The 11,193-nt window shown below is 42.5% G+C and overlaps 1 protein-coding gene across 3 annotated transcripts; it reads left to right on the top strand.

Moving 5' to 3' along the window:
• The first annotated feature begins 32 nt into the window (after window positions 1–32).
• LOC133481845 (protein FAM124B) lies at window positions 33–11,182 on the top strand. 3 transcript variants are annotated; one of them, XM_061781031.1, is made up of 7 exons: window positions 33–173; window positions 1,302–1,333; window positions 2,957–3,166; window positions 4,419–4,814; window positions 4,906–5,102; window positions 8,448–8,601; window positions 10,539–11,182. In XM_061781031.1, exons 1-7 carry the CDS (start codon window positions 67–69, stop codon window positions 11,003–11,005), a joined length of 1,563 nt encoding a protein of 520 aa, XP_061637015.1. In that variant the 5' UTR covers window positions 33–66; the 3' UTR covers window positions 11,006–11,182. The 3 variants fall into 3 exon arrangements, with proteins under 3 accessions (XP_061637015.1, XP_061637018.1, XP_061637016.1); XM_061781034.1 differs by having other exon boundaries at window positions 9,997–10,681; XM_061781032.1 differs by lacking the exon at window positions 33–173 and adding an exon at window positions 249–932.
• The last annotated feature ends 11 nt before the right edge of the window (window positions 11,183–11,193 follow it).

Below are 11,193 nucleotides of genomic sequence, written 5' to 3'. Positions count from 1 at the left end.
CTTTTTGTTGTTCTTCCAACAAGAAGGACAGACAAAATGTGAAATGCCTCTGCAACCAACAATTAAATGTCCGTAACGCTAGACCCATTCTTTCATATGACTACACTGGAAGAACTCTGCAGACATTCCACAAACCAAGTGCAGCTCTCCACAACGTTTTGTTTTCAAGTACAGTAAGTCATGTACTGTTTTAAATTTTGAAGAAAATGAACTTGCATATGTACCACTTGAGGGAATGTAGTCACAAACAAATGTTTGCCAAATCCAGAGGATTTTTTTAAAGTACATTATCTAAATAAAAAAACTCTAAACTAGACACAGTAAGTAATATTGCTAAGTTAATTGATGCATCACAGAGATGTGCCTAATGTTGTGGACGTGCTAAGTAACACAACGTCCATAAACGGGACGAAAAGGGAGCTAAAAGTGGCTTGTAATGCTCTTAGCGAGGTCTTAAACAACAATGGCTATAAATTGAAGGCTTCCATGCACTTTTCAATCTGTACTGGCCGTCTGGACTCTTTTGTCTCGTAGCAGTGTTTCACGCACGCCATCTGCTCGTCGTATTAGCGACGGCTTTAACAGCCCCGAGCCGGCTGCTTTCGCCCAATATTGCTTTTTCGCGGTTTTAGTTTTTTTTTTTGCTAGCCGAGTAAATAACATTACAGTGCGTCAATTGAATGTAACGGTGTTTGGTTATCGTTATCGTCCCGCTTCCCTTCTGGTGCCACTTTTTTATTTTTTTTTGGAGCTCCATCCGCGGCGGTCCGGGAAGGAGAAGTCATCCGGGATGCTCGCCTCTCTCCCCGCAGCGTGCCCGCCGTCCCCTTCGCGACTTGGTGTGCATGCAAAAAGTGTGCCGTGTTGACAAGAGCGGTGCTTTTCAAGAGAGCGGAAGATGCTCACGTGGATTCTGGAGCTAAAAGTGCCAGGTAGTGAGTTGGAGTGTTTTGCTAGTGGTTAGCTTCCAGGTTAGCCGCAGGCTAACGCCAGCTAGCCAACTTCGCCGTTTAACCGGAGTCAGAATGGAAAGTAACTTTCTTCAACGGAATTTAATTTACTCTCCGCCTTTTTTAAATTATATTCCTTGCTTCCAAGGAAATTAAATAGTATTCAGTCCTCGTGTATAAGCGTTGTTTGTATTTTAATGCGTTCTCGTTTAAGTTTACGAGCTCCTGATAGCGAACAGTGCGTTGTCATGGCGACCAGACTAAAGATGCAGGCGTCCCAAACCCACCACCACAAGATGGAGGCACATTGTTTCCAAAAACTTCAAATCATGTTCTTATGTTCTATTTTAGATCGGACTCCAGTAGGATGTCAACATCTGCCGGTAAGTGCGTTTAATTTCCTCCAACTTCACACGACTTAAATGCATCTTTTATTTTGTCTGTGTTGTTTTTAATTCCAAACATGTCAGAAAATAGGCAAGAATGTCGATCACATTTCCAAAAACTGAAGTCTGTGAATGTCTTGTTTTGCTCAAAACACAAAGGGAACTTGTTTGCTTTGACAGAGGACTAAGGAAATCAGAAAGTAGTCCAATTTGACAAAAAAAATTGATTTGAAATCTTGATTTATATTTAAAAAGTGGTTCAGTTCCCTTTCACTTCCTTTCCATCTTGTGTCATCATTGGACAGTTACTTATCTGGCCATATGTGATTTAAATTCATTGCATTTTAACTCAAAAGAAGTTGCCCAATTTCCATTAATGCATTTTCCTTTTATGAGAATGGTTTGGTAAATTCGGGAGTATTATGAAGCCATTGTTGAGATATTGTATTTACCGTCATGCAAAAAGTGCTTATTTAATGTGTCTAACTTTACACTAAAAAAACTAAATCTATACAATTACAAAGTAATTGAAGGCAGAGAAGGAATGTTATGCTGTGGATGGAGAATGTGAGGTGGACCACCTTCTAAAAAGAATTTCTCTATTGCTTCACTGAAAGCAAGAAAAAGTCCACCAACATGTACAGAGCTCCATGATATGAGAATTTTATTTTGGCCACAAAATAGTTGTGACATGCACACAAAATGCTAATATGACCGCAAAATAAGTGTAGTTTGCGCACAGAGTACTAATTGGTTTGTTTGTTATCATTTTGATGAACAACTAAGCAAAAGGTGCCCACCTTTGCTCGAAACTGCAGTTTTCTTGTTCTATGTGCCCCACTTTCAACTTTGAGCACCTGCCCATCTAAAGGTCTCTGCACGCCCTGGTTCACATGTATACAAGCAGATTGTCATTATTCAGCTGAATGGCCAATGGTCATTATGTACACCTGCACATATCATGACATCCAATATCATGAGCACTGTATCAACATTCTGCTTGTACAAAGAAAGAAATGCATTCAATTTAACATTTAGCAGTCGTACACCACAGCAAACTGTAACTACAATAATCAACATTGTTCAATTAATACTTCTCTGACAGTGTTAATCAAAGAAGCATGTATGCGCACTGGACACGTTATTAGGTACACCGGCACCACCAGCTAATAAGAGCCAATTCAAAAGCTTTATCAAAACTTTATCAGCCAATCGCAGGGCACATATAAACAAACAACCATTTTCACTCACATTCATACCTACGGGCAACTTAGAGTCTTCAATTAACCTACCAAGCATGTTTTTGGGATGTGGGAGGAAACCGGAGTGCCCGGAGAAAACCCACGCAGGCACGGGGAGAACATGCAAACGCTACACAGTCGGGGCCGGGGATTGAACCCCGGACCTCAGAACTGTGAGGAAGACACTCTAACCAGTCGCCCACTGTGCCCGCCATTTCTGAAGCATTCCTGTCAAATTTTGTTAGAAACACAGTGGATCCACAACCCACTTTCAGGTCCTAACCCGACCAGTTAAGAACCAATGTTGAAAGAAAAACTACATTGTTTTGTATTTGCATTGAAATCCTACTGACTCATGTTTGAATTTTTCTTTCATTAGCTGAGCTCATGAGCCGGCGCACCCGCGAGCAGCACCGGCAGCGTCTCTTAGTTCTCAACTTGCACCTGCTGGCAAACCCCGGAGACTCTCTGCTGCTGCAGCACAGCCTGGACCGTCTGCTGCGCTGGCTCTGCCCGAGCCTCCACGTCTTCCACGTGTCGGAGAGGGCTTCTCCTCACAGAGGCTTCGCTCGTCTCTGTCCGGTGGCCGGTAGGTGCTGTCCTGAGCTCCTGGGACAAAAATCTTTAAAGACACCTCTGCCTCTGGCATTCTTGTTTTAATGCACTCTCACTGTAGGCATTATATAACATAGTCAAAATGTAAGTAGTACAGCATTATCAATGACATAATTAGGGCTACTTACCGTAATTTGTATACCGTGTATAATGTGCACCCATGTATAATACGCACCCCCAAAGTTGACCTCAAAATTCTGGAAAACCTAACCTATGTATAATACATTTTTACAATGCATGTTTTTGCTTCTACCCATATGGTCAAAACATGAAGTATTATCTGTATTTTGTTAGTTTTTTTTTTATACACTTGGTTTGAACACTTAATCCTTTTTTTATTTATTTACTTATTATTTTGAAATTCACAGCCCTACTTTTTTTTTAGTAAATTAAAGATAATACACAGTTGTGCTTATATGTTTGATTAGCCAGGCAGAATTTGTAAGATGGGTAAATTTTTTTAAAGAAAACATGAAGGACCAGGCGAAATACATTTAATTTTATTTTAATGGGATTAAAATTAAACGGTCAAGCATTCCAGAAAAGTATTATCATTAAACAAAACGTAACCATAAAGAAATAAATGATGGTTGTTGTTCAGTCATTAGTCATATTTATAAAAAAAATAAATAATAATAAACATTTCACAAATTCTGCCAGGGTATGTAAACTTATGAGCACAACTGTACATACATGCAGTCATACGTACCCCTGTCATATTAGAATGAAAGTGTACGCCTTTCTCATAACCTCTAGGTGGTGGTGGCATTTTGGAATGAAAGTCTACAGCTTTTTCATAACCACTGTGTGGCAGTATACATTTATAAAATGTGAATGTTTTTTCCATTTGCCCCTATACCTATGTATAAAGCGCACTATTGACTTTTGACATTTTGGGGGGGGGGGGGGATGCGCATTATACACGAGAAATTACGGTACATTCCATTTAGGGTTTTTGTTGTTGTATACTGTAATTGGTTGTCCATCCTTCCATTGTTTTCTACTGCTTGTCCTCGTTACGGTCGCGGGTGTTTCCAGGGTGTGCCTGCCTCTCGCCCCAAGACTCCACCTCACTTGCGACCCTAGCGCGACAGAAAATGGATGCTCTTTAGTGTACAATATTTGTTTTCATTATTCACCATATCTTCTGTCCTGTAAATGTTTCTTACCATTTTCCATCACACAAATATCTTCTCTTATAAGTGACATAACATGTTATTTTCCAGGCTCCCCTTCTCTGGCCATCACTTTCTTTCTCCATGAGGCTTATGGAGAAGAGCGGATCCTCAAAGTTCTGGACTTCTTCCAGCGGCCGCCCTGGCAGTACCACCACACAGAAAACTGTGGCGGTAAATCAGCCGGGGTCCACATTTCCTCCAGCGGCTCCACCGTGAACGCCTTGCTGCGCCCCTACCTCCTGCCCAGTCGAGACTTCTACAGCCTGGGCGCGGGGATGCCCGTGTGGGGCGTCCGACCGGTGCACTGCGGGGGGGAGATCCTGCGCGTGACGCTGTACAGCGGCTACGACAACTACGAGGACGCCGTGCGCTTCTATGAGACGGTGCTGCAGCAGCAGGCGGAGGAGCAGAAGACGGGCTTCTGCTGGTTCACCCTCCACACGGGCAAGCCTCCACATTCTTCACCTTTCTAACTACATCCACTCGGACTTGGCCCCGTGGATTGTAAACTTTGTGCTTTTTTCCCTCCGTGTAGAGCCGGGCCTTTGCCTGCAGCTCGCGTTAAAGCAAGTGTCAGCAGGGGTCCGCGTAGAGGCGTGTAACTCTGCTGTGCTGCAATTCAGTGTGGAGGAAATCGGCCAGTTGGTCCCTCTGCTGCCCAACCCTTGTACACCCATCAGCACCTCTCGCTGGCAGACCGAAGACCTGGATGGAAACAAAGTTCTATTTCAGGTAGGCGACTACTAGAAGTCACTAGAACTTCTATCATCATCACATTGACCTCACAATTTAATTATGACACAGCGACCCATTTACACACATTCTCACCTGTGGACAATTTAAAGAGAACATGCAAACTCCACACGGGAGGGCCCGAGCCAAGATTTAAACCCAGAACCCTTTGAGCAGTCATGTTAACCACAAGGCTACTGTGCTCAAGGACAACTAAACAATCTCAAATTTGTGCTAATAAAACAAATCAATAGAGGGACAAAAGAAATTACACAACGGGCCTTACAGCATTGTTGCTTAAGTCATATTTGAGCATATTTGGAAAACAAAACAACATTCTTTTTATTTGTTTTTAATTAGTACTATTAGTAGTATTAGAGTTCATTAAAAACAAAGGCACAGGTTATATTCCTAAAAAGTATATTCATATTTATTTATAGATGTATAGATGTAGATATGGTGGGCCCGGCCCTGACTGTGTGGACTTTGCATGTTCTCCCTGTGCCTGCGTGGCTTTTCTCCGGGTACTCCGGTTTCCTCTCACATCCCAAAAACATGCATGGTTGGTTGATTGAAGACTCTAAATTGCCCATAGGTGTGAATGTGAGTGCGAATGGTTGTTTGTTTCTATGTGCCCTGCGATTGGCTGGCGACCAGTTCAGGGTGTACCCTGCCTCTCGCCCGAAGATAGCTGAGATGGGCTCCAGCACGCCCGCGAGCCTTGTGAGGAGAAGCGGTACAGAAAATGGATGGATGGATAGATGTAGATATGTCATTCACTCACTCAAGGGTTGGTGGTTCGAATCCCGGCTCCAACTGTCCGCTGTTGAAGTGTCCTTGGGCAAGCCATTTAACCCTAAATTGCTCCCACTGGGTCTGGCAGTACCTTGGATGGCAACAGCCGCTCAATGTTGCATGAATGGATTATTGTGAAGCTTTGTAAAGCGCTTGTTCGTTTTGTTGTTCTTGTTCGTTGCTAGTGTTGTTGACGGATACCAGTACCGTACCGAGGTATTTAAAATGGCACAGTACCAGTTTTTTTTTTTTTTTTTATTACCAGTAGTTTAAAAAAATAGGGGACAGCACTCATTCCATACGGTGTCTTAAAGGCCAGTGTCCAAAAAAACCCAGCAGGAGATCGATAGCATGAGACAACTCAGCGTGGGTACGCGCCGCACAGAAGCCCAGCTTTGGAGCGCTCCAACTCGGATACAGGCTAGACACGTCGTCGGAGACCACTCCGGAAATCGGGGCGTTCGAGACAAATAAAACTCCACCGAAGGCAAAAAGAAAACCACTTATTATCCAAGTGGAGCTAAGAGGTCCACTTTTTGAGTGCACTGAGTGGGTGCACAATGTATTGTTTACAATGGGTGAAATCAAATGCAGTCAAATACAAGAATACTGCACACTAAAAGCTTGAAAGCTTGAAATACACGGTGTTAAGTATGAGTAAAGTGCATATAAATATAGAAATAGAAATAATATAGTCCTGGCCCAAATATTAGACCCCTTGTTGTTTCTTCAGTTTCTTGTTCATTTTTAATGCCAGGTGCAACTAAAGGTACCTTTATTTGGACAAATATAATGATGACAACGAAAATAACTCATCCATCCATTTTCTGAGCCACTTCTCCTCACAAGGCTTGTGGGCGTGCTGGAGCCTATCTCAGCTACTTTCGGGCGAGAGGCAGGGTACATCCTGAACTGGTCGCCAGCCAATCGCAGGGCACATACAAACAAACAACCATTCGCACTCACATTCACACCTACGGGCAATTTAGAGTCTTCCACTAACCTAGCATGCATGTTTTTGGGATGTGGGAGGAAACCGGAGCGCCCGGAGAAAACCCACGCAGGCACGGGGAGAACATACAAACTCCACACAGGCGGGGCCGGGGATTGAACCACGGTCCTCAGAACTGTGAGGCAGACGCTCTAAACGCTTACATTTAATAATAAAATTACGCTTTTGTATTTTTCCGGTAAAATCCCTTTAGTGGTACCAGGTATCATAATGAACAAGAAATTGAAGAAACAAGAATGGTCTAATATTTTTTTCATGACTGTATATAGATAGTACAATTTTATATACATACAAACACACATATTAGTCATAGAATATATATGTGATAATGCAGGCATTGATCTATTTAATTAAAAAATGACTAATGTTAAAAAGAGGCTAATTCCATTATTACATTATTTTCAAGTTTATCATAACGTTTTGGATTCATAAAAATAAATATAAAAGTATTTGAAGTTGTTTTGTCAGTTTTTATTCCACTGCTTTGACTCATGTTTTAGATTTTTGCCGTGGTATCGTTTCAGTACCGGCATGGAGGTACTTTATGCAGGTATAGTATCGAAGTCAGAATTTTGGTATCATGACACGACTTGACGCTGTGATGGTGTAGTTAAAGGGCTATATAATTGCTCTCCATTAATATTTAATATTATTGTCAGCCACTGTAACGTTATGCACACTTCGAACGTCAGCACTGTGCTTTAATGTAGGAAAATAAAGAACTGTACATACATTATTCAAATTGCACATGAAAGTAAAAAAAAAAAAATTGTACCTAAATAAATGTTTGAAAACAAACTGTTCTATAAGATTACATGCAAATGTATTCTACTCAAAAGTTAACTACAACTGTACTGCTCTTGATTTAAATAAAAAAGCTACGACCCTCCAACATGCAGTTTGAACATTTAAAACCGTGATTATTTCACTTGCAACTACACCGAGCCTGCGTACAACCAGTGGCACTAGTACCATTTGGTAGCGCAACTAATTAATGAATTGTGCCGTCTACTTTCCACTATTGTGGCGCTTGCCAAACCCATTTGGTGTAGAGTTATTTGCAGGTGGAATGTGACTTGTGACAAAGTGAGGAATGACAAGAAAGTCTGAAATCATTTTGTTAGTGTGACAGGATTCATGTCAACTACAACCATGCCTTTCTGGTTATTTTATGAAGGCAAACTATTTGCTTTGGATCTCGTATTGGAGCCATTGGATTGTGCTTGAGTACCTAATCTTGAAGTTAATATTTTTTACAGTGCAAACATTAACATTTCAAAGCATCAACTTCCAACTAGTGTGCTGTCAACATAAAACTATAAAGTAGACGTGTGAAGGCCCGGTGTTGTCAGAGACATCATCTCTGACAACATCTCCAGAACGCAACACGCTTTTCATGTGTGCGTGCGTGCATGTGTCAATCACAGGATCGTAAAGCTGCCATATGATGGATGCGTGTTTGTTCATTCTGCAAGTTGCTCTATTATCTGTCTTGAAAAACTCCAAACGGTAGTCCGTTCCCTCCTTCTGCGCTGCAGGTGAAAACCCCGACGCAAGCCAAGCCACCTTTGACCTGCGCATTCCCCCTGACCTGCCCCACTCTGGCGACGCAGCTAAAGGGTGGAGGACACACCCAAAACCTGTCGCCCAGCAACCTCCAAGCTCCGCCAGCCTGGCAAAGCCACAGACATGGTAGGAAGCACCACTTTCACATCAATCACCAAATGAGTTTTTTTTTTAATTACAATTGAGAATTTTACATTCACATTTGAACAAGATTTGGTTTGTCTTAAAAATGTGGCCCTCGAGCACATGTTTGCCCACCACTGCACACAGCTCTATTTGTAAAAAAAAATATGAATGTCTAAAAAAAATATATATAGATCAAATCTGTGTTTTTTAGGGTAGTTGGGAAGGTTTCTAAACAGGGTTATGGATTTCAAGGTTAGGGTTTCAAAGAACTTTAAAACCCTACCTTGAAATCCATAACCCTGTTTTGAAACGCTAACCCCTTTTTGTAGCCCTACTTAGAAAATCGGAACCCTGTTTTGAACCTGAAATGGCTACATGCCTCTTCATTGAGAAAATAAAATCTTCTCTCGACAAGGGTGGAGTTGTAGGGGCGGTGTTCTTGGACCTCAGGAAAGCTTTTGATACAGTAAATCACTCTGTTCTTCTTACCAAGCTCTCAAAATTTAACTTCTCTCGCAAAGCTGTGAGCTGGATTGAATCATATCTGCATGACCGAACACAATCTGTATCAGTTAACAACTGCAGATCAGAGTCTCTTAGGCTAACCTCTGGAGTCCCTCAGGGATCAATATTGGGCCCCCTTTTATTTAGTCTTTATATCAACGATTTGCCCACTGTTTGCTCTGAAGCAGAGTGCGTAATGTATGCAGACGACACAGTTTTCTTTGTTCATGGTCGCTCCAAAGATACTGTTGCTGCTAAACTCACTAATACAATGTCCTGTGTCACAACTTGGTTGCAGGAGTGCTGTCTACAGCTAAACGTTTCTAAAACTGTAGGCATGTATCTCACTAAAACAAATAGAGTATCACCTGACCCCGACATACTTGTTAATGGAGAAAAAATGCAAATTGTCAGCCAATACAAATATCTTGGGTTAATAATTGATTCACAGCTGTCCTTTAAAGCCCATATTGACAAATTGTGTAAAAATATCAAATTAAACCTCGCAAATTTTCGTGCAATTCGGAATGAAATGTCAACTGAAGCTGCAAAAATGTACCTGCATTCGATGATTCTTAGTCACTTTAACTATTGCATAACCAGTTGGTCCCAGGCTGGTCAGAATGCAAAAAAAACCATTGGAAGTTTTGTACAAACAAGTAATTAAAGTGATGGATAAAAAACCAAGGCACTATCATCACTGTGCAATTTAAAAAAATACAGTCTTTTAAACTGGGACCGTCTTCACATATTTGCAGATTTAAATTTGATTTATAAAGTACTGCATGATTTGGCCCCAGCTCCTCTGGCTGAGTTCATCAGCCAAAGAAACAGCTCTGAGCGTGTCACTCGAGGCTCTGTCAGAGGTGACTGTCTCATTCCTCTGCGCAGGAGCACTTTCAGTAAGTCAGCCTGGTCAGTGAGGAGCGCTGGTGAGTGGAACTCAGTACCTGAGGAGGTTAAACTGCTTACAACATACAAGGCCTTCACAAAAAAACTGAAAATGTGGCTAGTTAACACCTATAGCTGCCAACACTAAAAGACAAGTATGTTATGTTGTCTTTTTGTTATGATCAAAAAAATTATGGTTTTATTCTCTCTTAATAGTATAGTTTGATTATGTATCCTGTATTATATTGTCTTGTAGATGTATTTTAATGCTTTTTTACATCATGGCCAGGGGACTACAGATGAAAACTAGCCTTCTGGCTAATTCTGGCTTTTTTAACCATGTGTACTTCATGTGTTTTATGAAATTGCATTGTCCCCTTTCAAAAATAAACTGAACTGAACCTGTTTAACCAGGTTTAGAAAAGGGTTCGGGTTTCAAATTATGGTAATTATATGTACTATATACACTGTATAAAATGCCTGCACATTGGCTGCAAATGAGTCAATGTGGTTTGTTGTGAGTGGCTGTGACGTGTCCGCAGGCGTGAGAGCCGCCAGTGACATCTCTGTGCAGAAGCTTCCGGGAAGCCAAGGGTCAAGTAGCTGCTGCAGCACTCCTCCGGGCAGCTCTTGCTACTCGTCCCAAGGCAGCAGCCCCGCCCCCCAGCCCGCCTCCGACTCACCCCTGCGCACCCCGATCACCCGTTCGCTCTCTCATCTACTGCTGGAGGAGGACGAGGACGACGACGGGGAGACCAACGTGGACACGGGCGCCATGATGACCGCCATCACTCGCTCTTCCTCCGTGGATCTTTTGAACTCGCGTCGGCCAGGGACACCCGCTGCCGACGCACGCACCCCCTCCAGTCTTTCCTTGGCTCGCTCCGACGACACCAGGACGCACCCTGACTGTGCCCGATTCCCGCTACGGCGAGGCTGGCGGCACCGCCATGGAGCGTTTTTCCAAGCCGCTGTCATCACGCGTAAATGTCGGGGAGCCGGCCGATGAGTTCTTCATCTGAGGACGCCGGAGAACAACTTAACAAAAACATGACCTGAACCACACAAAAGTCTCGCTGTGCGTAATGTGCCACTTTCAAGTATTTCATAACGTCGGTTTGACTGAGACCAGAAAATGCCACAGAAACGAGTGTAAATAATAGTCCAAGATTCCAGAGTGCAGTACACATTGTGTAC

Source organism: Phyllopteryx taeniolatus, chromosome 8, assembly GCF_024500385.1.
Source record: "Phyllopteryx taeniolatus isolate TA_2022b chromosome 8, UOR_Ptae_1.2, whole genome shotgun sequence".
Lineage (NCBI taxonomy): Eukaryota > Metazoa > Chordata > Actinopteri > Syngnathiformes > Syngnathidae > Phyllopteryx > Phyllopteryx taeniolatus.
Note: the sequence above shows the minus strand (reverse complement) of the source record. Positions and strands in the feature narration are given on the sequence as shown.

Coding starts and splice junctions, on each gene's coding strand:
- LOC133481845 (XM_061781031.1), top strand. CDS start 67: ATGTCCGTAACGCTAGACCCATTCTTTCATATGACTACACTGGAAGAA. Junction 174..1,301: donor ACGTTTTGTTTTCAAGTACA/GTAAGTCATGTA, acceptor GTTCTATTTTAG/ATCGGACTCCAGTAGGATGT. Junction 1,334..2,956: donor TAGGATGTCAACATCTGCCG/GTAAGTGCGTTT, acceptor TTCTTTCATTAG/CTGAGCTCATGAGCCGGCGC.